This window comes from Gymnoscopelus microlampas (genome assembly GCF_963454915.1).
Source record: "Gymnoscopelus microlampas genome assembly, chromosome: 21".
NCBI classification, from domain to species: Eukaryota; Metazoa; Chordata; class Actinopteri; order Myctophiformes; family Myctophidae; genus Gymnoscopelus; species Gymnoscopelus microlampas.
In genome coordinates, this window is record NC_139958.1 from 14,435,803 (window position 1) to 14,461,691 (window position 25,889).

Here is a 25,889-nt window from a genome sequence, read left to right on the forward strand (position 1 = left end):
TGTAGACCTCACTGTCAGTGAAAAGATGGTCGGGGCTCCCGAAATTCTCTCGTAGAAGCGCTGCTGCGCTGAAAATAGCAGATCTACAAGCTCACAACGCGTCGCGATGCAACCTGTTGTGAGCTTGTAGATCTGCTATTTTCAAATAGCCAATGCAGCCATGCAGATCTGCAAGCTTAACCGAATGACTGTTAAAGCAGTTTGTTTAAATTACTTTATAAAATGTTATATTTTCACAGGGATTATTTATTAGTGTAGATATATACATTTATGAGTGGATTATGTGTCCAGATGCCTCTCAGACGCCTCTCAGACAGTCAAACAATGCTGCTCTGCAGGTCTAGAATGGAATAAACGGGAGCAGCCAACGTCAACAACTGGTCTCGACCAGACGTGAGATCTCAGCGTAAAGTAGGATGAAGCCCACGTCAGGATATATTGATAAATGCCGAAAGGTACGGTGATCACGCCGTACGCTCATTATTCGGGCTGCACCGCGTTGATAAATGAGGGCCAATGTGCTGCTCATGCAACCACAGACATTTACGTTTATATCATTCGAAAAGTATATTTCAGGCATTATGATGCCGTCAAGGCCAGACAAAATACATTTCAGTTGACTAAATCAACTGTAGATTTAATTGACTAAAACTAGACCAAAACATTTCAGATGACTAAAATATGACAAAAACTAAAAAATATATTTTATTCAATGACAAAAAAAACAATTAAAATGTGCGGTCAAAATGAACACTGGTCAGTCAGTGGTCATACCTGTAGAAATAGGAGCAGCCTCTAACACTGTTGTGGCAGAAATGTTCCTGTGTCTTCTCTGAGCCGTAGTCCTCTCCTGGATCTGACCACAGCAGGTCACACATGGGTCCAAACGCAGGGGGCTCCTTAAACCGGTCCAGCTACAGAACACAAAGCACAGGAAACTAGTGTTAAACCACATTATTATTACACAAATGATCCACATTTAAAATAGAAAAAAGTCTCAGTGGTAACCAGACCTGACTTAGCGACAGCATGATACAGTATATTCGAACTTCTAACGTCGGAACAACACCTTCAAACATCGATAACATTTTCGATACCGCAGAAAAAACAACTCTGAGGGCATGAACTAAAATAGAATTTTATTAAAGGCTGCTAGTGTGTCGTTTCATCGCAGATCTATTCTTCGCAGTTCATCTCTCGGGTACTATAAGAGCATTTATTTTAAGAAACATTTTGTTGTTTCTTATCTTTAGATCAGGCCTTATTATAAATTAAGTGAAGTTAATAGAACTGTGTGTTAAGCAATACAGCAAACAGTACATTTTCTTCTGACCATAGTCAGTTTTCCTATCAACTGAAACTCTGTTATCTGAGATTTAATAATGATTTTTGATTTATAATGCACTTTACATTTGAACAAATCCCAAAGTGCTACAATAAACATTTGGATAAAAAACATCACACCACTGTAAAAAAGACCTAAAAACAAAACATAAAAGAAAACCTAGAAGTAAAACCAGCGTAGCAAAAAAAATAAAGAATAAAAAGCTTTGTTAAAAAAGGTAGGTCTTTTTTTTTTCCTATCTTCACCCATTCAATCCGGGAACGCATCTCTCTGTGTTTGTAGAGTGGAGGTTTGGATCGAAGTCGAGGTTTATGGGGTGGGAAGAAGTTCTTTGAGGTAAAGATTTCTCAGGCCAGATCACTCAGGGGTTTTGTATGACGAGGTACAAATCAGGCTTACTTTCCTCTTTGAAAACAGCCTCCATTATGTCCATGTTGACTCTGGGTTGACAAGTTAACATACAAACAAAACCAAGAGAGCCATGAAACAGACCCGTCTACTCTACTCTACAGTGAGAATAAAATGAAAGCTAGGCTCCCTCCTCATCTTTTCACAGTGTTGGTTAATGTTAACATTTGGTGGTGACACTGATAGGTGTAAGTAACACACATCAACTCAACCACCTCCCACCACAGTGTAAGTGGCCAGCTCCCACGTCAACGCGCGTGTGTGTGTGTGTGTGTGTGTGTGTGTGTGTGTGTGTGTGTGTGTGTGTGTGTGTGTGTGTGTGTGTGTGTGTGTGTGTGTGTGTGTGTGTGTGTGTGTGTGTGTGTGTGTGTTCGCTGCCTGGGTGCAAGGCGGCAGAGAAAACAATTCAATGATTCGGGGGCGTTCACCTAATGAACAAGCGGAATGGATTTGATCAAATATTTAAAAAGTGGGAGAGTCTAAACTGAACATTTTAGTCCCACAAGAGGGTGGGACTCATAATAGCTCATATAACAGCTGTCTTTATAGAAGTCAGTGTGGTTAAGTTTGATGTGTTAGCACACTTTGTGAGCTAACACTATAATGATCCACCTCCACCAAACCAACAACCCACACACAGACACACAAGCACATAGTTTTATTCCTTGATGACAATATTTCTATCCAGTTTAACTTCCAGTATGACTTGGTGAGCAGTGCTCTGTAGTCTGTACAAGCATCTCTTTCATATGGGCTTGCTTGTATCTCTTGCCCTTTCCTTGTTCATTTGCCTCAAATGCAAAGTGTTTACAAGCAGTGCTCCAGTAGCGGAGGCTCTGCACTGTGCTGACACCAGAACAAGAAAGAGCGAATGAGACAAAGTGAGACAGCACTGTGAGTGAGCAAAGCCCGAGTTAGACTTAGCTATGCGCCGGTGGCACGCCGTTCACCCAAGATAGCCGTTACGACGGCTTACAACGCATCGCAGCGTAACACGTTGTGAGCATAGCGCAGGTTTTGGATTATTTTCAATAATTCATTCTATGATGGAAAAGGCCAGCATTGTTACGAGGCACAGTGTCTATTTTTCTGGGCGGAGTTGAGTTTTCAAATATGGGAGTTTGGAAGCCTATTTTTAGTTGAGCGCCTTGTGTTTTCAGCTAGGGGGAAAAAAGCGCTTTAGCACTGTTGGCCCAGGGTTAAGAGATGGCATCCAACCTTTAGCACCGTTAGCCCAGGGTTAAGACCATGCGTATGTCATCCAGGCAGGTGACTTCAGGGCTGAGGGTTAGGAACAACTCTATTTAGCACCGTTAGCCGAGGGTTGAGAGAGAGCATCCAACCTTGCGTATGTCGTCCAGGCAGGTGACTTCAGGGCTGAGGCCTCCGTGCACACAGAGGAACTGCTGGTTGAGGAGGGCAGCCAGGGGTAGGCAGTCAAATGCTTCCATACACGCATCATAAACGCGCTCCGAGTACTTGATTTTACCTGGAAGACAAACACATACAATGGTCTAACAAATTAAATTATATTCCAATAGAATCATTTACACATGCACACACACACGTGTTTGCAGTACTATACTTGTGAGGATACCAACATTTTACGACATTTTGAGAATGCCATTTTGTTTTTTTCCATGCCCTTACCCTAAACCCAAAAATATCTCAAAGAGCTTGTAGATCGGCTGATTACGGTGCGAGACACCGGTGCACAACCAAGTATAAATGAGGCATAACTAACCCCTAAATCACACACACACGATTATGAGATAAGTTTGCCTCAGGGAGGATTTTAGTCAATAGAAAGGGGCTTATCTGCTTAAGCCCTATTTTATACTAACAGGCTATTCAAAAATTATATCAAAAAAAATGTCCAATATATTTTTCCAAATTTCCCTAATAACCCATGGCGTCCCATATTTTGGGAGTCCAGGGTTAAAGTGGTCAAAACCAGTAACACTCTTACACTCTTGTTTGAAGGTGAAGTACTCTGTGAGATGCCGGCACTCGTGGTTGCCTCGCAGGAGGAAGAGAGTGTTGGGGTGGTTGATCTTTAGAGTCCACAGGTACAGCACACACTGCAAGGACACACACCAGATAGACAGTCACAAAACATGCCAACGCTTTTATTCGTTTCCGCATTTTCTCCTCAACTGAATCATTGCCTCCTCAATAAGCTCTATGCACAGCAGCCATATTGAAAAGAAATTGGGCACCTGGCCCGTTTCAGTGGCCTTGCTGTCCGGGCACGAATTCCTTTCCCGACAACCTTTGCTATTGGCTATTTTGTATTGACACTAGTACTGAGCAATAAACAATAAGCAAGAAATGTCTTTCTGTTTCCGGAGTTGTATTGACATGTGTACACGGATGCTGTATTGATGTCAGCTCAAGCTGAGATGAAGACAACATGCAAAAAAAACACAGAAACATAGACTTGGGGATAGTTCACCCCCAAAATGACTTTTTTTCAATCGATTAGTCACCCCATGGAGACTTGAATTCGGAACCGCTGCCTACCGGTCCGCTGGTCATCAAATTATTGGCTTAGGAATGCGACAAAAAAAAGAATATATCCATGAATCATTTTTTGCCCCTCCCATGGGAGAACAACAAGGGAGGGAGCATCGCTTTGGGAGGGTTTCTCTTATCACCTGTCTGAGTCTGAATCATCATGTGGCCTTGACCATAACAGGGCTTGTGTTAACAAGGCACAAACAGTCTGCAGTCAGACTCAGAATTCATTGTTATGCAACACAAAAGTAATAAGAAAGTGGACAAAGAGTGCTAGCATCTTTTACGTCCTCAGCTTCTCCAGAGCCAGGGGGGGCAATAACAGTGATATCACATGAACGTGTATATGAACATGCGATAGCCTTGCTTCTGGCCTTACATCTGAAACGTTACAAAGTCACACAGAACACATGAACAATGGCAGACTGTCTTGCAAATAGATGGTTCATACTTCACGTACACAAATCAAACTTTAGTTCATGAAAAGTTCAGACAGATCTCTGTTAAGAATTACTTATATAAAGGGTTAATGGAATTCCCTATCAAATCCAATCTCTCTCTCTCCCCCCATTTCCTGTCAATCTACCATACTGTCAATAAAAGGCCCCAAAAATATCTTTACTTTTTCTTTTTTTTTAGGCCGTTACTTCCTGCACAGGTCTTACCAATTTCACTAATTAAGGCTCTGTTCCATTAATGTAGCACAGTGGTTAGTTAGTTAATTTCAAGGAACCCCATAACTCTGAGAGTGTACAAATGGAACCAACTACACTCTCAGAGTTACATCCCTGTTAAGGAGCCCTCAACGATCCATGAGGGTACCTGGACCACACTTTGAGACCCACTAGTGTGTCAGAGTGTTTCCAGTGAGCCAACATGCACAATATCAGCACTCTTGACTCTGTTTGACCAGACTGTAACAGTTAACAGAGCCAAGACCTGTGAAAGAAGTATTGAAGAAGCCAAATGCATTTCCAATATGGCTGCTGTGCATAGAGCCTATTGAATCAGTGCCATTTCCACCCCATGCATAGAAGTGCAGTCCCTGTCAACCTCCACTGTGGCTCTGGGGAGGTGAAGACAACCACACGTCTCCTCTGACACACATGGGAGTCATCACACACTTCTTTTCAGCCGACAGTGAGGAGTTTCACTAGCAGCACTATATTATGGGGATGTTAATGCTATCTCTCCCATTTCCCATCCCCACCGAACAGACCGTCCATCCATCTACTCGGAGTTGTTGGCTTCCCACCCACCAAGAAACAAAGATACGTTGATACAGAAGACACTGCATTTCAAGCCTAGCCAAAAAGGTATGAAATGGTGTGTGTGTGTATACACTTCTAGTCTCCCAATTGAGTGCAGCCACCCTTACTACGGGACCACAGTTTGTGGTCAGATGTCAAACATCCTGTGATCTTTGTCACTATCTCTCACCAGAGTGTTGCTGACACAGAGAGGTTTCCAACAAGTTAATTTCCTTCCTTCTCATTTGTCCTCCGTCTTAAAAATTGCATTTTAGTGTCAGAATGTTGGGAATGTTATGTCGCTGGTGAAGAATAGGTCCAATATTCATTTCAGTGACTAAGGGGCGAAAGAATCTCATGTGCTCACGTCTCATGGTCACTTCTCCCATTTGGACTAATAGTGATTCTCAACCCAAATAATTGGAAAAACAAAGTGATATATTAAAATGATAATGTAAAACAAGTTATTTTAAACCTTGAAAGTTTTGTTTTCATAATGATACCAATAAATAAGACTTAAGTACATTGCGTTAGTTTCATTGATCCAAGTCGGAACACAGTCGATTGATTGTTAAAATAAGCATAGCTACGAAACGCTTTCAAGATTTTCAAGTGGGCCCTGATCCACAAAAGGTTGAAAACCACTAATAGACTCACAATGCGCTTGTGTGCTCCTAAAGGGGTTTGAGCCCCACGTGACACAGATACAGGAAATGAATCAGAATTGTGGTCTTGGTTTCATCCTACCATCTCCTCTGGCCTAAAGGCAACATGAAAGGCCTCTAGGGGTTCCTGCACACTCATTTGTGAGCAGTGTTAATTTTGACAGCAAATTTTGATTTAGTCTTAGTCTTTTGAATAACACACCATTTAGTTTTAGTCCTACTTTAGTCTTCTGAAAATGTTTAGTCTTAGTCAAAAACAATTACACTGCAGCAAATTATGATTTAGACTTGGTCCTTTGAATAACACACCATTTAGTTTTAGTCCTATTTTAGTCTTCTTGAAATTGTTTAGCCTTAGTCTAGTCTTAGTCGACTAAATATCAAAGACCTTAGTCTCTTAGTCTTAGTCGACAAAATTAACACCGTTTGTGAGTGACGGAGGGAAAGTGTGAGGGTGTGGGCGAGGGTGTGTTTCACACTTTTTAAAATGCTGGACTGATCAGCGACTCATTTCCTGTGCGCACTGCCAGTAGTTTTATATAACTTTTAAAAACGTTGTAATGTAAGACAACCCTGGTCGAATCGAGCTGAAACCTTGCACAAATATGGAGTTGACCCGACGTCACAGTACTGCCATCATAGATGACGGACGTCATAAACTGGCAAGTCGGAGACCCACGTGGGAGGCAAACCGTTATTAGATCCTGTCTTGTTTTTGCTTCTCTCCCCCCCCCCCCCCCCTCAATGAATGGACAAAGTTTACATTCACAACATCAAGCTTTCACATTAGTTTACATCACAGCATAAAGTTTCAAAATGCATAGTTCTGAGTTTGACATTATGTTTACATGCCCAATCCACTTCCCTACTCCTGTCCATTTAAAAACGTGGCATGAGATTGAAGACCACTTGTCCATTTCAGCTGTGGAGAAAAAAACATAATATACTCAATGTGCAAAACAAGACGTACCTCGATACTGAAGTAGCCTCGGTCTACGTAGTCTCCCAGGAACAGGTAGCGAGTGGTGTTGGGGGAGCCGCCCACCTCAAACAGCTTCATCAAGTCAAAGAACTGTCCGTGGACGTCTCCACACACTGAAGACACACAATCAAATAAGATTCATTATCTCTGATTCCATGTGTATGTCAACTAGTTCTTAGTAGAATTGGTCATGTCTTTGTTCGTTTCAATAGGAAATTGTTATTCAATTACAAAACTGGTGGACTTTTTTTTTGTTGGGGGGGGGGGGGGTATCTATTTGCACATCAAGCCGCCTCACGCAACAGAAACAGGAGATAGGCTCCTCCAGCCCTATGGCAGTAGTTCTCAACCTGTGGGTCGGGTCCCCACATGATTTTGGGGGCCTCCTCAGATGACCGTGAAGTGGCAATTAACTCATACACTGCCACTGACGTAATAAACGTAATTATTCCCGTTTACCAATCCTGCCACTGACGTAAAAAACGTAATTATTAATTTTTCCAAAAAAAATAAAAAACTTTTTTTTTTTTTTTTTTTTTTTGACCCAAAGACCAAGGAGATATGATTTTTCAAAGGAAAAGACTCCCATCCACTTCCTTGTTAACTTAAAGCTTAAAAATTCTATATCTCAGCTCCTGAGTACTTTTTTTTTTTCAATGAAAAATCTCTGGCAGTGGGCAAACGCGGCCAGCAATAAGTCTGGCAGTGAATGAGTTAAGACCTTTTTAATAACTAAACAAAATTGAAAGAAAAAAGACCATTACTGCATCAAAGGTAATCAACAAACTATACAATAAAAACTGGTCAAACATTGGCCAAATAATAATATAACAAGAGACCAAAAAAAATGAAAATAGCCGATCTACAAGAAACTACACGATCCCAGACCCACCTGGTCTGTTTGATCGACATGTCTGGCCCATGTACGTCAAACACAAGACCTTTTAGATTGGGCTCGCTTGTAGATCGGCTATTTTCAATATTTATTTGTGGAACCGAGTCAAATTAAATGTTAACTCATTCCCTGCCTAGAACGACTAAAACGACTTCTGTCCATAAGCCATGCCTGCCTAGAACGACTAAAACGACGTAAAATAAATAAATATATATATATTTTTCATTTTATTTTTTTTTTACATTTTTTTTTTTTGACCCAAAGACCAAGGAGATATGATGTTTCGAAGATCTAGACTCCCATCCACTTCCTTGTTAACTTAAAACTTAAAAATGCTGTATCTCGGCTCCTGAGTACTTTTGTTTTTCAATGAAAAATCTTGGCAGTGGGCAAACGCTGCCAGAAATAATTCTGGCAGTGAATGAGTTAAGTGCTGTCAGGGTGCGGGGGTCCCCAGTTCAAATATGATTATTTTTTGAGGGGGGGGTCACAGCCTACAAAAGGTTGAGAACCACTGCCCTATGGGACACATGGCAAGGCTTGCATACATTAACTTACTTATCCTAGACTAAATGAAGTCAAGTGGCAGTCAGAGGTCATCGTCAGTTCCTACCTGTGATGGGGGCTTCCACCTCCAGCATGCATTTCTCCTGGCGAAGGATGCTGGCGCCGTCGTTGATGATGCGTAGGGCCGCCTCCTCCTCCAGCCGGCCCTCCTTTATCAGGTGGGCCTTCAGGCACTCCACGCTGGGCCTGCCATCTACGTACAGGTCTCTGACTGTCAGGCGTGTACCGGGAGGGTATGGCACCGCTACACACACACACACACACACACACAGACAGGGGTTCGTATTAATATACTTGAGGACATCAAAATGTTAGGACGGCATTGAAAATAGCCACACAACAGCCAAAAAATAGCAGATCTTAACATCTTTCGGTGTGTGACATCGCCACAGTTTAAAAGGATCCCTGGCTAATAAGCCAAATATGCCTTAGTGCATTATAACATGGAATGTATGGACTGCATATGCTATAACGTATTTAAAATATAGTTTTGATGTTCATATCAACTTTAGGAAGTATTAAGTAGTTTTTTTGAGTGGTGCCAACCACTCCTACATTAGACTTTGTCCGTGTGTCCGTATGTCCGTCCGTATGATTGGTCAAGCTTCACGTGACACGTGACAATATGTTGTCACGTGTCAACATATTGTTGCTGATTGCAACACAAGGATGCAACCAGTTACACTTTCAAAGGCACCACTCTCTTCACACTGGGTGTGATTTTTATTAGGACATGCTAATAATATTCCATAGAGCTGGAATTAGCCAGGGATCCTTTTAAGATAGGGAAAACTTTATAACCCCAACCCCTAAACCTAACCTGTAAATGTCTAATCCTAACCAACCTTTTTTAATTATTATTATCGGTAAACCTAAACTAAAAATGTATATTTTTAACCATGAACATATTTTTTTTCTTTGAGAACCAGCAAAATTGTCCATTTCTACAATTCTACTATATATGTGTGGGGACATTTGGTCCTCACAGGTATGGTAATATACAAGCACGAACACACACACACACACACACACACAGAGGAAACAATGGCTAAGGCTAAGCACATTGTTGCCTCACCTCAATACTGAAACATGTCGATACAAACACTACTGAAACGTGTCCGTACAAATAAGAGCCCGACCAACACTGCCAGATTTGTGGGTCTGATGTCATTTCTGTCTTTCATACAACCGTGCACTGCGTGCAGTAACATTAGAAGATAAACAACTTTTTCTGTCACGTCTGAGTGAAAAGAACTTAACCACTAAATCAAGCTTAACCGCGTAAACCCGAACAGTATATACTTTTTTGGTACGTCAAATAGTGAAATGTGAGCTTGAAGATTGGCTATTTGCAAGTAAAGTTGCTCAGATGCCCAGAACAGAGTCGCTAGGGTTAATGTGGTTAAAACTAGTTTAGTTTCGAAACTAAAATCACTGTTCTTTATCAGGTTCATGATAAAAAAAAAGAAAAGAAAAAAAAGAAAGTAGCAGAGACTGTCAAGCAGCTTTGATTACAAAGAGGGGTTAGGAAGGATGCCTTATGCCTAAAATTTGCACATCTTAAATTCGTTTTTGTTCTTTGTTTTTGTTATAGACCTCTCAGACTTCTGTAGGGAGAAATCGAAATGGGAAATTAACCATGTGCAGGGATAATAGCGAAAACGTATTGAGATTGAGGCTTTAACTTTTGTGCTTTCATGATATACCAGACCACTGTGGTGGTTTTATGGAAGATACATCTGAACGTGTATTCTATTGCTACTTTGACCAATTCAAACGCTCTTTAATCAGAAAATAAACGTATCTTTTATTACAGTTAGTAGTAGGGTTCGACTATACCAGCCACATGGTGCAGAGCAGCAGTATTAAAGTTACAAGCCGAGAGAAAGAAGACATGCTGGCCTCTATGGAATCCAAGGGGCTGAAATCAGCTGTGTGTGTGGCCACCAGTGTTGCCAGACGAGAGAAACAAGCAACCAGGCCTATGAAAACAAGCACCAAAAGAAGCAACTTGTCTTTAAACTTTTATAGGCCTACATCAGCAGCTATTTGAAAATAGCCGATCCATAAGCTCACTACACATCACGTTGTGAGCTTGTAGATCTGCTATTTTCAAAACAAATCTTGGGAAAAAAATGTAAACATGTGGAATGTTTTTGAAACTTCTTCTTCTTCTTTCGTGTATCATCGTCATATGTCCAGCTCAGTGTCGCAAAGCCACGCTTTTTTGAAACAATTTCAATACACAAATCTTGTATGGGGGTCCCCTGGCACAAAATATTTTCAGATGCGGGTCCGCGGACAAATACATTTATTTGGGGGGTCCTTTTCATGAAAATGTTGGGTTTAAACAACATTAGGAAGTAAACCCAAATAAGCTGCACATTAGACTATAGAATATTTATAAGCAACTTTTACAGACAAACAAGCCCAAAGTAGCTTATAATAAGCAGACATGGCAACACTGGTGGCCACAGAGAACTTTAATCCACAAAATGTGTCCCTCCCCCTTTTGTCAGACAGCCAGACACTCAAGCACAGGCCTGCTTGTTCCCTTTACAAACCAAGGGAGAGTTTTCTCACCTTGAGCTCAGGTATTTCAAATGCAATGAATTCTGGGATACAAGGCATGACCTGGCTTAAGAAGAAGAGGGAGAACAAAAAAAACATCTTTTGTTCCATTTGATGACTACTACTCTTGATCTAAAACGATAGGATAGACTGTACATGATTTAACATGTCAGGCTGATTAAGATGATAGGATTGTTGGGGATAAATTGAACTAAAATCAAACGTTTTAAAACCAACCCCTATTCAGAGCCCACATGTGAAATACGGTATTATGCATTAATATTCCCATCTAATTTAAGAATCTGATAAAATGTTGGTTTGGCAGATGCAGTACTCTTCATTTGTTGAATAAAGCACTGGTTTTCAAACTTTTTGTGCCCAATGCACACCAATGGTCAAGTCCAAATCTAAAATTCATAGAGAAAATAGCCGATCTACGAGCTCAAAACAAGTTGTGATGCGACTTGTTGTCAAGTAGCAAGTAGTTGACTTTGACATTGTGTTCGAATGCATTCAAAAACTTAAGACACTCAACAATTTGTGTGTACAGTGATTTGATTTAAATACCATGACTCTCGTCTCTCAAGACATGACATCACTTCACTTCACGGACCTGCTAGACTGGATAGCAGTGTGGATAAGATCAGAGCTTACTGATCTTCAAGATTTGGACATTCTGAACGGAGTCCTTAGAACCGGGTGTCAATCTCCATCCCTACTCCAGAGGGTAGACCACCAGGGCCACATTTTAAAGTCACACTGCTAAACCCCTGGCTTGACCCCTAGTGTCTGTATTCTGGGCATGTCAAAAATAATATTAAAAAATAGCGCATCTACAGGGTCACAACGTGACACATTATTTGTAAGCTAGAAGATCAGGCAATATTCTGAAAAGATAGAGGGAGCAAAGGAATGGGCTAAGACTAGGCCGCTGGGAGACCCCGGTCAACAAAAGTATATTGGATTTACGTTGTTAAAAATGTTCAGTTGCACCACAAGAAATTCCAACAAGACATTCTTCTACCTGGCTGTTACATAACTAGCAACCATAGAAGAGGATTCTTTTCAATGTCATTCATGTCCAACTTGGCAAATCAACCTGTAGTTCTCTGCTAGTACTACTAGTGTGAGTTGCATTAACCCATTTAGACCGCGAAAGAATCTGTGTCATTTTTAGATTTTTTTGGCTACTCAAAAATAGCAGATCTCCATGCTCACAGCCGAGTGCCGTGCTACGAGCTTGTAGATCTGCTATTTTTGAAAGATTGTGAAAGTTTGTGCAAATCTTTGAATATATATATTAATATTTTCTAACGCAAACATTTCAACACAACTCAAAGGGAGGATTCTGGGGATTCTACAAATGTCTTCTAAATCCTTTTTGAAAAACTTATGTTTCTATATCAGTGATTCTCAAACTTTTCATGTCAAGGTAGGGCCCCCAAAATGTATTTGGCCACGGGCCCCCCCATCTCAAATATTTAGTTCCAGGGACCCCCATGAAGCAAAGATTTGAGTTCAAAATGTTCGCTTTAAAAATAAATATATTCAAACATTTGCAAAAATTCACGTAAAAAAGAAAAGAAAAAAGCAGATCTACAAGCTCATAGCACTATGAGGGACATTGAGATGACATAAGCTTGTATATCTGCTATTTTTGAATAACCAAAGTATAAAAATATGGATAATGTGGTTACACAGATGCGTTCCCGGTTTCAATGGCTTAATGGTCATGGTTTTGTTGAGCCCAAAGCAGAGCTTATATCATAGGACACAGAACAGGCCCTGCCCTGAGCACGGCTCCGTCATAAAGGCCGTTGGCAAGAAGACGCTATAGCCTACAACTGGTGCAGCAGAGCTCCATCACAAGGGCCATCATCAATCATGGATGAGGACACAGAATCATTACACATGCCAGGCAATGCAAATGGACAGAGTGATTCAATTACCGCTGTAACTAAAGTTAAAAAGGTCATAACATCATCATGCTGATGTCCAAAAAGCCACCAGTCTACAAGTGCTACAGTTGATAGAACTTATCTATTTAATCAATTATAAAAAACATTACTTTTTTTTTTTAATACAGTAGCAACAAATACAGGAGTTTTTTTTCCCCTCAGCAGATCTACAAGCTCACAAACTTTTCGATATAATGTTTGCACAACACTGCTGTACGGCAATGTATAAAATAGGCCGTTCATGATCAGACTAATCGCTTTTGTCTATTATACTATTTTGTGTTGATTTGTTGATTTATAAAATAAAAAAAATCACTTCTCGATAATTCAAAAAAGTAATCAATAGAAATCACTACTAAAATTGGTTGCAGCCCTACGCCAGTCTGTATATGAGAAATATATAGACAATTATAATGTTTATCTGTATATGAGAGGGTAGATATATAGACAAATGTATATCACAGTATGAGAGGGTAGAAATATACACAAATAGGCTGCTGTGAGATCAGTTCAACAAAATGCTTCTTTGTTTGGGCTTTTGGCATTGAACAATGGAACATATGAACACATTTCTGTTTGCCTTTTGGGCTTCGTAATAAAAATATTGCACAGGGAAGATATGTCAAACAACTGAAATATAAATAAATTGACATTTATTAATACAAAAAAATAGTAAAAATAGCAGATCTACAAGCTTAAAACGCGTTACAAAGTGGCACGTTGTAAGCTTGTAGATCAGCTATAGTAGATCATGCTTTCTGTATGTAAGAAAATGGATGGATGACAAAATAATTGCGATTAGACGTAATTGTATTATGTAATACTTATGACAGTCCTATAGATTCCGGGGACTGGTCCATGACACAACTGTGTGTAAAATCAAGTTTGTCCCCCCTTCTTTGTTTCAGTCACACAAGGAGCCCACGGCACATGTATAAACACAAGGCTTATCCCATGTGACAAATGCTATCAATGTTTTATTTTTGAAGAACATGGATAACATCAGTTATCATGTAGGCCTCTCACACACACACACACACACACACACACACACACACACACACGACAAGCTCCACGTGATCTATATCAGTGAACCTGTGGGCCCCCCCAACTAATTGGCAAAACACTAAGATGTTAACGATTAACAATAATTAAAAAGATAAAAACAATAATGTAATGTAAAAACTGTAATGGTATTTTTTCTTTGACATACCACCCGAAAGAATAAGTGATTCTCAACTGCAACATTATCGAGACGCACCCAGCTCTGCAGACTGTGCTATTGTTTGACATTATCCAAAAAACTGTGCCGAGACCTGCAACGGGGTCAATTCAGACAGACCATTCTTGCAATTTCTTGCAGCTGGTTGCAAGTTGCAACTTGGTTGCATTGCATCATTGCGTCATTGGTGTGGTGGACTGGGGTTTTAGTTTAGTTCCTTTGATCCACTGTTCTATACGATATATTTGAGTCAGTGAAATTGACCAAGGGGCTCAAGCAGCTTTAATCGTTAGGGTGCCAGGCCCCAGACATCCCAGTTTGTCTGGGATTGTCCCGGCTTTCAAGCTGGGGTGTCCTGAGTCCCAACAAGTAAAACACTACAATGTCCTGGCTTTCAACATTCACTACCAAATTGTCCCTGCTGTTTTCCCACCACATTGATTGCAGCGCTTACATTTATCACATTTATTGTGTTTTGTTGAAAGGTGCAATCACTAGGCGTGCTACAGCAAGTACTCAAATAAATAATTGTCCCCCGTCTGTTGTCGTGCTGAAAACGCTTGCGGTGCGCATGCACGTGTGCATGTCATGCCATGCATCAATGTGCATCATGCAAAATAAAAATGATCATGCACAGGGTCCTGGTTTGGGGGGTTTGAAAACATTGTTTTTTCAAAAAAATCAAAAAAATTAATATAGATCAATTCTGAAGTGTTGTTTTCTTTGGGAGTCAAACAAGCTAGCTGGGTGATCTCAGATAATTAAAACCTTAGAGGTACACATATTGTAAAAGCACATCAGTCAACATGACATGTGCGTGTGATTGAAGAAACAACACAGGTACTGTTGTTGGCTAGTATAGGCTACACAGTAAAAATCCTCCACAGTGTAAATTTGACACTTAAAAAAAAAAAATAGGCTATTTCTTACTGATGATGAATTGAGTCCACAATGGACCACAATGGAAACAAACATTCCCCCTTGAGGCTTTTGTTTTGGTGTCATCCTTAACATAACTTTTTGACTGTACTACTTCTTGTACTGTTATTAATCTTGTTAATAAAGTAGTCAATCAAATACGTGTTCATATGCAGCTATGATAGAGTACAAAATGTTATCATTTGGACAACATGTTGTACACTACATCAGAGCTAAGTGAAGACTGGGGTAATTTACTGTGTAGCAGCATTAGGACAGGTTTAATGCCCTCCCGCTGCTTTACACTGCTAAGCCTCTCTAAACCATTGACACCATCATACATACACCCCCCCCCCCCCCCCCCAACCCCACACACACACACACACACACACACACACACACACACACACACACACACACACACACACACACAGCTAGCTTAACTGGCTAACTCATCATTAGCCTTGAACGTCCAGAGGCATAACGTTACTACACACACCTATTTAAACCCGTATGCGATACCACCAATCATTATTTATTTTAAATCCACAATTGTTAAAAAGAAAACAAACACACACACACAGCTATAAGATGACAACGGGGTCGACGTTTCAAAAAAGGATCGTGCAAACAAAGATGTCAAAATAATTTGACACCTTGGGTTGGCTGGTACATCTATCCTAATTAGCTGCTGATTTAATTAACTCAATAGTCGCTTAATAATTTGATGAGCACATTTTTTCTTTTTTTTTTAAGGGAGAAAAAAAAAACCTGAACACAAATGTGATGTGTGTTTTTTCAGTCAAATTCTCAGCGTTAATTTAACCTCATAAAGAGTACAAATCGAACCCAAAAACGGTGGTCACATTTGCACACTTTCTCAAGGAGATAAAAACAAAACCCCACAAAAAAAGATCATTGCTAAAACAAACACTGAGGATGTTTGACTGTGTGTGCAGCAGCAGCAGTAATAATTGCAACAGCCGACGGCTAGCTGACATTAGCATCGGTTAGCATTAAACCACAAGTTTGTGCAACAGCAGGAAGAAACCAATCATAAAGAAACTACCAGTAACACCTTACCTTTGACAGGCCTCTCCACGGTGGACAGCTTGGGAACCTCTTTAGCAGGAGGACTAGACATCATTCACCTGGTCCTGGATGAGGATCAATTCCTAACCTAAAGACCCCACAACAAACAACCAAAAGAAATCCTCCCTCTTCCTTCCTTCCTCCTTCCCTAAACTAAACTAGCTGCTATGGCTAGAGCTAGCTACAACGCAGCTAGCCGTGCTGCTAGGCTAGGCTAGGCTAGGCTAGCAGTGGGTTGGTTTCAACTCCCAACACCAAACCCAGAAACACAATGAAGGAGTGGAAGCTGGTCTGATGATGATGGCTTCAAGAAGAAGAAGAGGAGAATCTATTGACCGTCACTCGGTCGTGTGCCACCCAGTCTATGTGTGCCACCCAGCAGGTCGTGTGCCACCCTATAACTCTAGCAGCAGAGCAGGGTGGGTGATGCCTGGGATGATGAGAAAAATGCTGATCGTTGTGTGCCACCGTCCACACCATGCAGCACGGTGCCACCACCAGCAGGCTGTCACTGTCACTTTCTGCTGCCTGCCTCTGGCTCTAGTGACTGGCTGCTGCTGCTGCTGCTGCTGCCTGCGCCTGGCTGTGGCTCAGGGACTATCTGACTGGCTCTAGTGGCTGACTGGCTGGCTGCTAACTGCCTGGCTGTGGCTCAGGGACTGGCTGGCTGGCTAGTGGCTGCTGCCACCAGATGATGATGAACGACCACCCGTCCAGGAAACGACCCTCCCGTCCCGCCGCAGCGCCACCACCAACACGCTCTGCTGTCACGCACATATGCTTTATAAAAACCTTAGCGCCCGTCAGATTTGTTTTAATAATCTCGTTATTATGACTCTCCCTTTTATCTCTTTATTCTTTTAGACGAGGAGCGTTGGTTGGTTGCATCTGTTCAAAAAGCCCCCGCTGCCTGCTGTGGGTTTGGGTGTGTGTGTGTGTGTGTGGGTGGGTGCGTGCGTGCGTGCGAGTGTGTGTGCGTCGCCGTGATCCGATGTTGTGTGGCTTGGATTCATCCAGACCCTCTTCTGTCGGATTACAAATTAATCCACCAACACACAAACGGATTTCCTACAACACGGCTCTATATTATGTGCAATGGCGCGTGGAACTGTGGGTAGTGTAGTGTTGAAAACGCTCGCCCCAAAACACAGTGGCGCCCCACTGGTATTCCTAAACGTAACCTACCTCAGTAAACTATGCCTAGGCTAAACCTAACCTTATTCCTAAACCTAACCTCAGTCAAAATGATGCCTATCAAACCTAACCTTATTCCTAAACGTAACCTCAGTAAAACTATGCATAAACCTAACCTTTATCCTAAACATAACCTCAGTAAAACTATGCCTAAACCTAACCTTATTCCTAAACGTAACCTCAGTAAAACTATGCCTAAACAACCTAGCCTCATTCTTATATGTAACCTAACTACACTTTATATAAAACAAATATCTACACTTTTCTATTAGATACACATGGACTGAATTCTCTATGTGCGACAGCCAGGATAACATTCACAGTACTATACACATGAACAAGTTATATAGACCGGGCCAGTGGTGCCACTGCCCAGGGGCCTTTGGGCAGCCCTGGGCCACAAGGCTTAAGGACAATTTACAAAAAATGTATATTAACGCTCAAATACGTGGGCACCTCAGTTTATACAGCAGCGTTTCTCAAAGTGGGTGCTGTGGCACCCTAGGGTGCCGTGATGCAAGTCCAGGACCAGGAGGGCCACAGAATACTTTGATAATATTTGGAATTAATTCATATTGTTCAGTTTAACCACTTGGAACCTCTGCACTTAGTTGAACGAACCTGAGTTGCACTGTACTCGGTGTGTTATTTTTTTTTTATCTACACCAAATCTCTTTGTGAATGTTCTCCCCAGAATAGGAATGCTGGGATTCAGGTGGTTAAATGTCAAGTATAAAGTTATTTCCAATCTGTCCTGAATGGAAACAGATATTCTCTTAAGTTTTCCTTGTGACATACTTTATCTTAAGGGGAACAATTTTCTATATTTGCGTACCGCAATATGACATGATAAATGTAAGGTGCTATAAAGTAACAATGTAATTCATGGGTGCCGTGGATGAAAACGTTATTTACAGGGGTGACCTGAGCCAAAAAAGTTTGAGAACCACTGCTATACAGCAGCAAATGGTCAAATATTTCGTAAGAAAGAGGTAAACATTGTGAAAATACTGTAGCCGATCGTTCGCCTATTTTCACAATAGTTATCTGTGGAACCGAGTCAAACTAAATGTAGCCTAATGCCTACACTTCCAAGTGCTTGTCGGGATGGGGGGTCCCTAGTTCAAATATGATTATTTTGGGGGGTTGCGGCCGGAAAAGTTTGGGAACCCTTGTTATACAGTACAAGGCCCATCCTATATGGCCGTGACACAATCTCCTAATACTCTTTGCAGGGCAGTATACTGTGGGCAGTCTTTGCAGCTTCCAACAGGCTGATGAGGAAGTCAGTTCTCCCTCAGATAACGAGCACCAAACCCCAGACTGATCTGTGCTGTTACGAGAATAACTACCAGCTGCAGAGAACTTCTTTCCAGCTGTTTGAGTTGATAATAGGCTATCAAACTGCAGGAGCAACCTTGTTCTTGATAACGTCTATTTTTCCCTATCTTATGTTATGTAGTGTTGGGATCCTTTAGTATTTTTTACAATTCCCTCTCAACGGTCAGATTCCTTAATGGTTCCCTTTAACCATTCCTGTAGGGGGTTACAAATGGACCCTTACAGGTCTGTAACTTTGAGAGGGTACAAATGTTCCATTGAAATTAAAAAAGTTTGAGAACCACTGGTATTGTAATTGTATAGAAGACGCGAAGTCCACATACCAGCTCTGACAGTGTAGTAAAAAAAACTTTCCAGAAACAGTTCCAAATGTGGTGATGGAACCAATTCCTGGTTCCTCAATGTTGGATCCGGTTCCTCCGATTTCGGATCCCGACCCTCATGTTGGATCTTTGCATATTATTGCTTTTATTTTTAAGTGTCTCTATGCCTGTCGTATGAAATGTGCTGTCTAAAAGGAGCTGACTGCTGCCAGTAAAGTACCACTAATGATCGGCATCTGTCCCTAGGTGCCTCCAGACCTGCAAGCAGAAAGATCTCAATGCACTCCAGAATAATTGTATCCTGCCTGCCACACAGTTGATTTGCTTTCTTATCGCTGCCAGTGGGCCAGGAGGCTATAGATATTTTTTTCTCCCCTGTGTGTGTGTGTGTGTGTGTGTGTGTGTGTGTGTGTGTGTGTGTGCGTGCGTGTGCGTGTGCGTGTGCGTGCGCGTGCGCTTGCGCGTGCGTGTGCGTGTGTGCGCGTGCGTGCGTGTGTGCAGCACCGGCCCGATGTCATTGGATGGGGATAGATGCCTAACTTAGGTGGCAGAAAAGCAAAGCCTTTATTTACTAAACAGAAAAGTTTACAGAAACTCTTTTTGCAAAATGTGAAATTCATTTTGGAAAATGTGAAATAACTTTTGATCACTTATAAAGTATAATCCTATGGGCAAAAGTAGGCCTATGCATTTTCCAGGACTATGTTCAGACACACTTTTTATTACTTATTATTATTATTATTTTATTTTTTCATTTTCCCAAACTATTATTAAATAATACATGAAAAAAGTTATTGAAAAAACACGGCCCCTTCATGCATTAGAAGGACAATATCAGTCACCAGAACCAAGGACGTGTGTACTTTTCAATGAATCTGTCATAAAATGTGGCACAGTTGAAAAATTTAGTTTTGAAGTTACTATGGGTTTGTATAGGATGGATAACATGAATATCAAATATCAAAATATTGAATCAAACAACAAAAAAACTGTCTGGGGTGTACACAAAAGCCATAGTAGATATCAAAATGACCCCAAACATGTTTGAAAGTGAAATATCCCTTTAATTAACAGTTATTAAGGGCTATACAAATACATTTGATTTGAGTTGAGAATTCAGGCACATTTGTAACCTTGAAAGCTCTACATTATCCAGTGTCATGATGATGGAGTATAAATGGAGTATCAATTAGGCTTTACCTCACCCAGTTCTGGAACTATTGATTCCTTTACTGTACTGTACAGTCGCTACTGTGTGGATTGATTGTGCATAACCCTCATGCACATACATCAATGCCATTACATGCTCTAATTTACAACCTTTTGCAAATTACTTTTTGGCTTATGGATTGCATTTCTTGTTGTTTACATGACACTATAATTTGTAGGAAAAGATTAGAGAAGAGAAATAAAGTTTTGTTCTCAGTCTTCTTGGCACACACCTCACTATTATCATCCTCTCTGCAAACATTCCATCACACGCTTCTATTTGCTGAGCAATGTTGAATAGCCAGCAATTTACTCCAGCTTAAAGTGGAACTATGTCACTTTCTTTTATGAATAAAATGTAATTTTGTCCAATCTGTATGGTAGAGTATGTTAATACAATATAACTTATACTATTGGGGTGGTTGTATTGTGTCTCCCTGCTCTTCTATTGAGACATTTAGATCGTGTCAAAGGTCATGTCTCGCCTAGACACAAGATCTGACATGAAGTTTGACCTGATGATCAAGATTCAATTTAAAGAAGGCAGGCTCTATTAGCTCAACAGTAAAAATGTCAGCACTTGCGAAGGAAACAGGGTTCAAATCCGGGATAGAAGAGGAAAGTTATATAGTGCAGCTTTAAATTTGATACAGCAGGAATCCACTGAACGCGCTTCAATTTTCAGAACTGGCAAATATATGAGAGTGTGCATATAGGGTAATGTAGACGTGGTCTCCTTTCTGCAGTAGCAGTGCTCTTGCATTACTTGCACTGTCAGACTCGTCTTTTCCATCTGGTGTGTATGGTCGCATGCAGACAACATGCGTGTGGAGTTGTGAAAGAGGCTGATGCAGAGGTTATGACTGGTGAAAGCAAATGAAGAGAAACTGAAGTAATAGACGCCCCTCACTGGTGCAGCGAATACACCTGGATGACAGAGAAAATTAAGACAAATCAATCCATTAGACAGCTATTGCGGCTCTAGGCTGTTAAAAAGGCAGCGAGGAGGCATGGGAGGTAGAGACACTTGTATGACACGCACGTCGCACGCACAAGAATCCAGGTCCACTCCATTCCGTGTTTTTGACCATTTATTCCACAACACATGAAAGGTTACAACAGTTCCCAGCAAACTATTATAATACCGTGGATGTTAAGTTGTGATAGTTGCGTTTCAACATACTACCTGTCCCTGGGTTGTAGGCATTGCCGATATTGATAAGGACATTATTGAAAGGCAGGATGCTTTCTCTATCTGAATCTGGTATATGTCAACTTTGGTTGATCTACAATAAAACAATAAAGAAACACTTTGTAATTAGCTTGCCTGTCATAATAAAAGATGCTAGAGATGAGACATAAAATATTATCTAAAGATGAGACATAAAAACATCCACATGGGGCAATTGTGTTAGAGGACATAGAGATCATTTCTACTATACCAATGACCTGCTGTGGCTTCATATTATGTACACTAAGCCACTGCAGTTCATAGGTATAGAAGCAAAATGTACTGTATAAATAAATATGTACAAATGCCAAATATAATGACTTGGAGGTGACTTGGACTTGGAGAACTTTATTGTACAGCAAATACATTTTAACATACGTATTCAATATCTTTGCCAATTATTAATGGAATAATACCTTACTTACAGTATGACATACCTTCCTGCTAAACAGAAAAGGGTATTTGTCCAAACCATGGTATAATAATACCAGGCAGTTTCAGCTTGAGATCAGCAAGACCTCACCTTCAATGCTACTCATCAGTTGGTTGAGCAGACCGTACTGCTAATCAACCTTCATCTCTGTGACGTTGGACCTGAAGACTGCAAACCCCTTCCCTGCACTGACAAACATTCATGTGTCTTCAGAACACTTAACTGTGCATGCACACTAATACTGACAAACCTTACCCTGCAGGCAATTGAAATGGTCATATATAGACACTGTTATCTGATTTATAATATTGGGCGTAAGCAAAACGTTTAACTGTAGTTCCCTTTTCCAGAAGGTGTCATAAACATTTCCTGTTCCGGGTAAGTTTCCCATAGCTTCATTTGATTAGCTCAGCAGCAGATTAGAACAGGAAACGAGAATGCCACCTTCTGGAAAAGGAAACTACAGTCATGCACAGAGCCTATAGTCAATTGTATTTGAACATGCACTGTAAAGGTGTTGCCTTGGAGATGGAGCTGCAATACATAACAACTTCACCAGGTCCGCCTTTTGAGTAAAACATGTTAACTTGGGTTATATTTTGCCGTAATCACACTAATGCTTTGCATGTAAAAGCTAAAGCCTCAATCAAATTATTGCCAGTTATTATTATTCACAGTAATCATAGTATTTGCATGATTTTTCTCATGACAGAACGCAGTAGCAATCTGTTATAACAGTGTTTGACAGTTACACCTTTGATATCACACATTTAATGCACCCTGTAATTTCTACCTCATTGGATTATAGAATGTGTAGACACATATACATGTAATGAATGGTAGAGAGACAGACAGGACATGAGCCAGGACATTGGTATAATGTGGTCAGCTGAAATGAATGGGCTGATTTATGAAATACCTTCATTCTCCAGTGTCATCCTCACCACATGGCTCTCCATATATCTCAGTTGATTCTCCATAGCTCCCATCTCTGCTGCTTGAGCTTTCTCAAAGAAACATTATAAGTATGTATTTGTGTAAGTATGTGACACATCTGTTGAAGAACTGTCTGTCTGATGTCAATGATGTTTTTTTTAACCCATAGATAATGAAGGCAACATCCAATCATCCCAATTTGTAATTTTAAAGGCACTTTCACTTCTGACTAGAGGGGTTACCATAAATGAGAAAATCCGTAGAAACGCTATTTCCCCCATGGCAACTTCCTCGGGGCCTAACGCTGCAACCTAAGACTTAAAACAGCCCTGGGTAGGCCACCTGGCCTGGTGGAAATATGTGCTCCACGCAGCACCCCTTTCTGATTTCATTTCATTTCATGGCTGCAACCCAATCGCCAGAGGAAAAAGGGCAATGATTGGACTGCTGGCTCGAGAAGATGCTGCAGCAAACATAGCTCTATCTGTAGGCCTAAGTTGGTTAGCCTATCATGTTTTTATAGATTGGCCATTTTCGGCGCACGATACCGGATGTAGTCTGTAGAGGACGTAGAGTAATACTTCATATAAATGAAGCATTAGTGCATTGGTTCTCAAAGTGGGGTCCGGGGACCCCCAGGGGTACTTGAGAGGATACCAGGGGGTCCCCAGCTAAAGGATTTATAGGAACCAAATGGACCCTTATCGGTCTGTGACTCTGAGAGTGTACAAATGGAACGGGTCCATTTGTTTACAAAGTTCTCATTAAACATACATCAAGTAATAGCTAAATGTTTTACCTGCCACAACTGGTTCCAGATTCCTCAACTGTGCCAAATCATTCTCTGCTATTTGCAACCTGGTTTCCATGGATCCCAGTTCTCTCAGGAAGTCACACATGTCTGGTTCGCAGCTTCTCTCCGTCTCTGCCTGGTTTGAGGATGTGTCCTGGTTTGGAACCTGCTCAGCTTCTTCCAGGACTGTATACCAACACCTTTTGCTCCATCCAGACAGATACAACAGCAACACAAGCAGGCTCACCGTGGTTCCTTTCATCTCCTTTGTTCATGCAGCACAAAACTGACAATGAGATTTAAGTGCAAGTTTAGATGCTGGAAGTTAAATATGAATCCATGAATTATAATTGATGCCAGTGCCTTCCAGTAAAGGTGGTGGCAACAAGTTGTATAACACTTCCTACAAGAATGTCTTCACTATTTTGGAAAATTTGTTTACATTTTCTTTTTCAGTTAGTAGATTTTCGCCATGACATGTCAAAGATAGGGACAGCAAGTTGAAAGTGGTTAAAGTATAAATGTACTGTTTATTCTTAGATAAACCAGGAAGTGAGGAACTAGCTCCTGTGTTGCAGTTATGCTTATGCACAAAGTTATTACATTCTAAATTCTAATTCACTGTATGAGCAAAGCACAAGCTTACTGTCTATGGCAGTGACCAGCCAGCCTCATTCTCCTGGCTGCTCATCTTCTCACTCACCCTCAGTAGCCCCCATAAAGCTGCTTGTTGGTAAGATCATCCTGGTTTAGTACTGCATGCAGCATTCTGGTGTAGCCCCCATCCAGGGACGTCTGTAGGGCAGGCTTCAGGGTCCAGCATACACAGCTATATAGGAGAACAGTTATGCGCACCAAGTTATTACATTCTTGATTATGATCTATTGTTCTTCCTTGTGACTTTGAACCTGAACACGTTTGTGCCCTCTATCACTTTGACAGGTGTTCACTGTAGACCACTGTACATGATGTACCACTAATGAATGATAGTGTAATACTGTGAATTGAACCACATATACAGTATGTTCACTTTACGGTACTACACAATGTAGGCTACCACTGATAATAATAATTTTGACCTTACTTGCTCCTGTGGGGGGAATTTGGTTTCAGCTCAACCCAGCTGATCGCTGCACTCAAGAGCAGTTACAAGAGCAGTTAGGGGTTAAATGTCTTGCTCAAGGACACTTCGACCAGTCATATTAGACACATTGCTGGCCAGGCCTGGAATCGTACCTGGGACAACTGGACAACATATACTATTATCATGACATTTTAAATGGGAGTGTATTCATTGATTATTTATTTCAACAGAAACCTCTCTTTCTTCATTACCTCTTGATCACTAGCCCACCATAGCGTTATGATGTATTCATTGCTTTGAACGTAAAATGCTAAACGATGGCTCCCTCTGGTGGTTAAACCGAGTATAAGCATAATGATCAGTAACACCAGAGTTCACAGCACACCTTTCGCTATGAATGTAAAAATGGAATACAACGGCGCCCTCCGGTGGTTCAGCCAAGTATAATTGGAAATATACATTTAGAAATAGAAGCTTTAGAATGTAGTTACTCCTGAACGTCAAGTTATGCAAGTTAAACTTGAAACGCCACGTGAGCACTTCCGCTTTTTTCCCTCCAAAATAAAGTCATCAAAACGCTGTCAAGTTATATGTCAAACGTCACACAACTTTTCCCGTCTTCAGAATACATTTTAAAAATAGCAGATCTACAAGCTCACAAGGCGTTGCGGTTGCGGATGTGACATAAAGTCTGTCTGCAGTGTGAGCTTAGATCGGAGTAGATCGGCTATTTTCGGCACGAGCCACCGTCGTACGACAGCGCTGCCCAGGCACGCAGGCACGCACGCACGCACACGCACACACACACACACACACACACACACACACACACACACACACACACACACACACACACACACACACACACACACACACACACACACACACACACACAAAACATAACACCACATTATACTAGAGATACTTTAAGAATGTTTAACTTGTTTTATCATCT

General features: G+C 41.0%; 1 protein-coding gene across 3 annotated transcripts in view; it reads right to left on the reverse strand.

The window, feature by feature from the left end:
- The window catches only part of LOC311037752 (serine/threonine-protein phosphatase 2B catalytic subunit gamma isoform-like), a 29,664-nt gene extending 12,232 nt beyond the window's left edge, over positions 1 to 17,432 (reverse strand). The window contains exons 1-6 of one of the 3 annotated variants that reach the window (XM_084047038.1): positions 16,382 to 17,432; positions 8,676 to 8,873; positions 7,156 to 7,280; positions 3,723 to 3,834; positions 3,097 to 3,242; positions 775 to 914 (exon numbers count right to left, since the gene is read on the reverse strand). In XM_084047038.1, coding sequence (XP_083903164.1) covers positions 775 to 914; positions 3,097 to 3,242; positions 3,723 to 3,834; positions 7,156 to 7,280; positions 8,676 to 8,873; positions 16,382 to 16,445 — 785 coding nt within the window. In that variant the 5' untranslated portion in view covers positions 16,446 to 17,432. The remainder of the gene's footprint in view (positions 1 to 774; positions 915 to 3,096; positions 3,243 to 3,722; positions 3,835 to 7,155; positions 7,281 to 8,675; positions 8,874 to 16,381) is intronic. The other 2 variants (XM_084047037.1, XM_084047036.1) reach the window with 2 other exon arrangements.
- Positions 17,433 to 25,889: the final 8,457 nt, after the last annotated feature.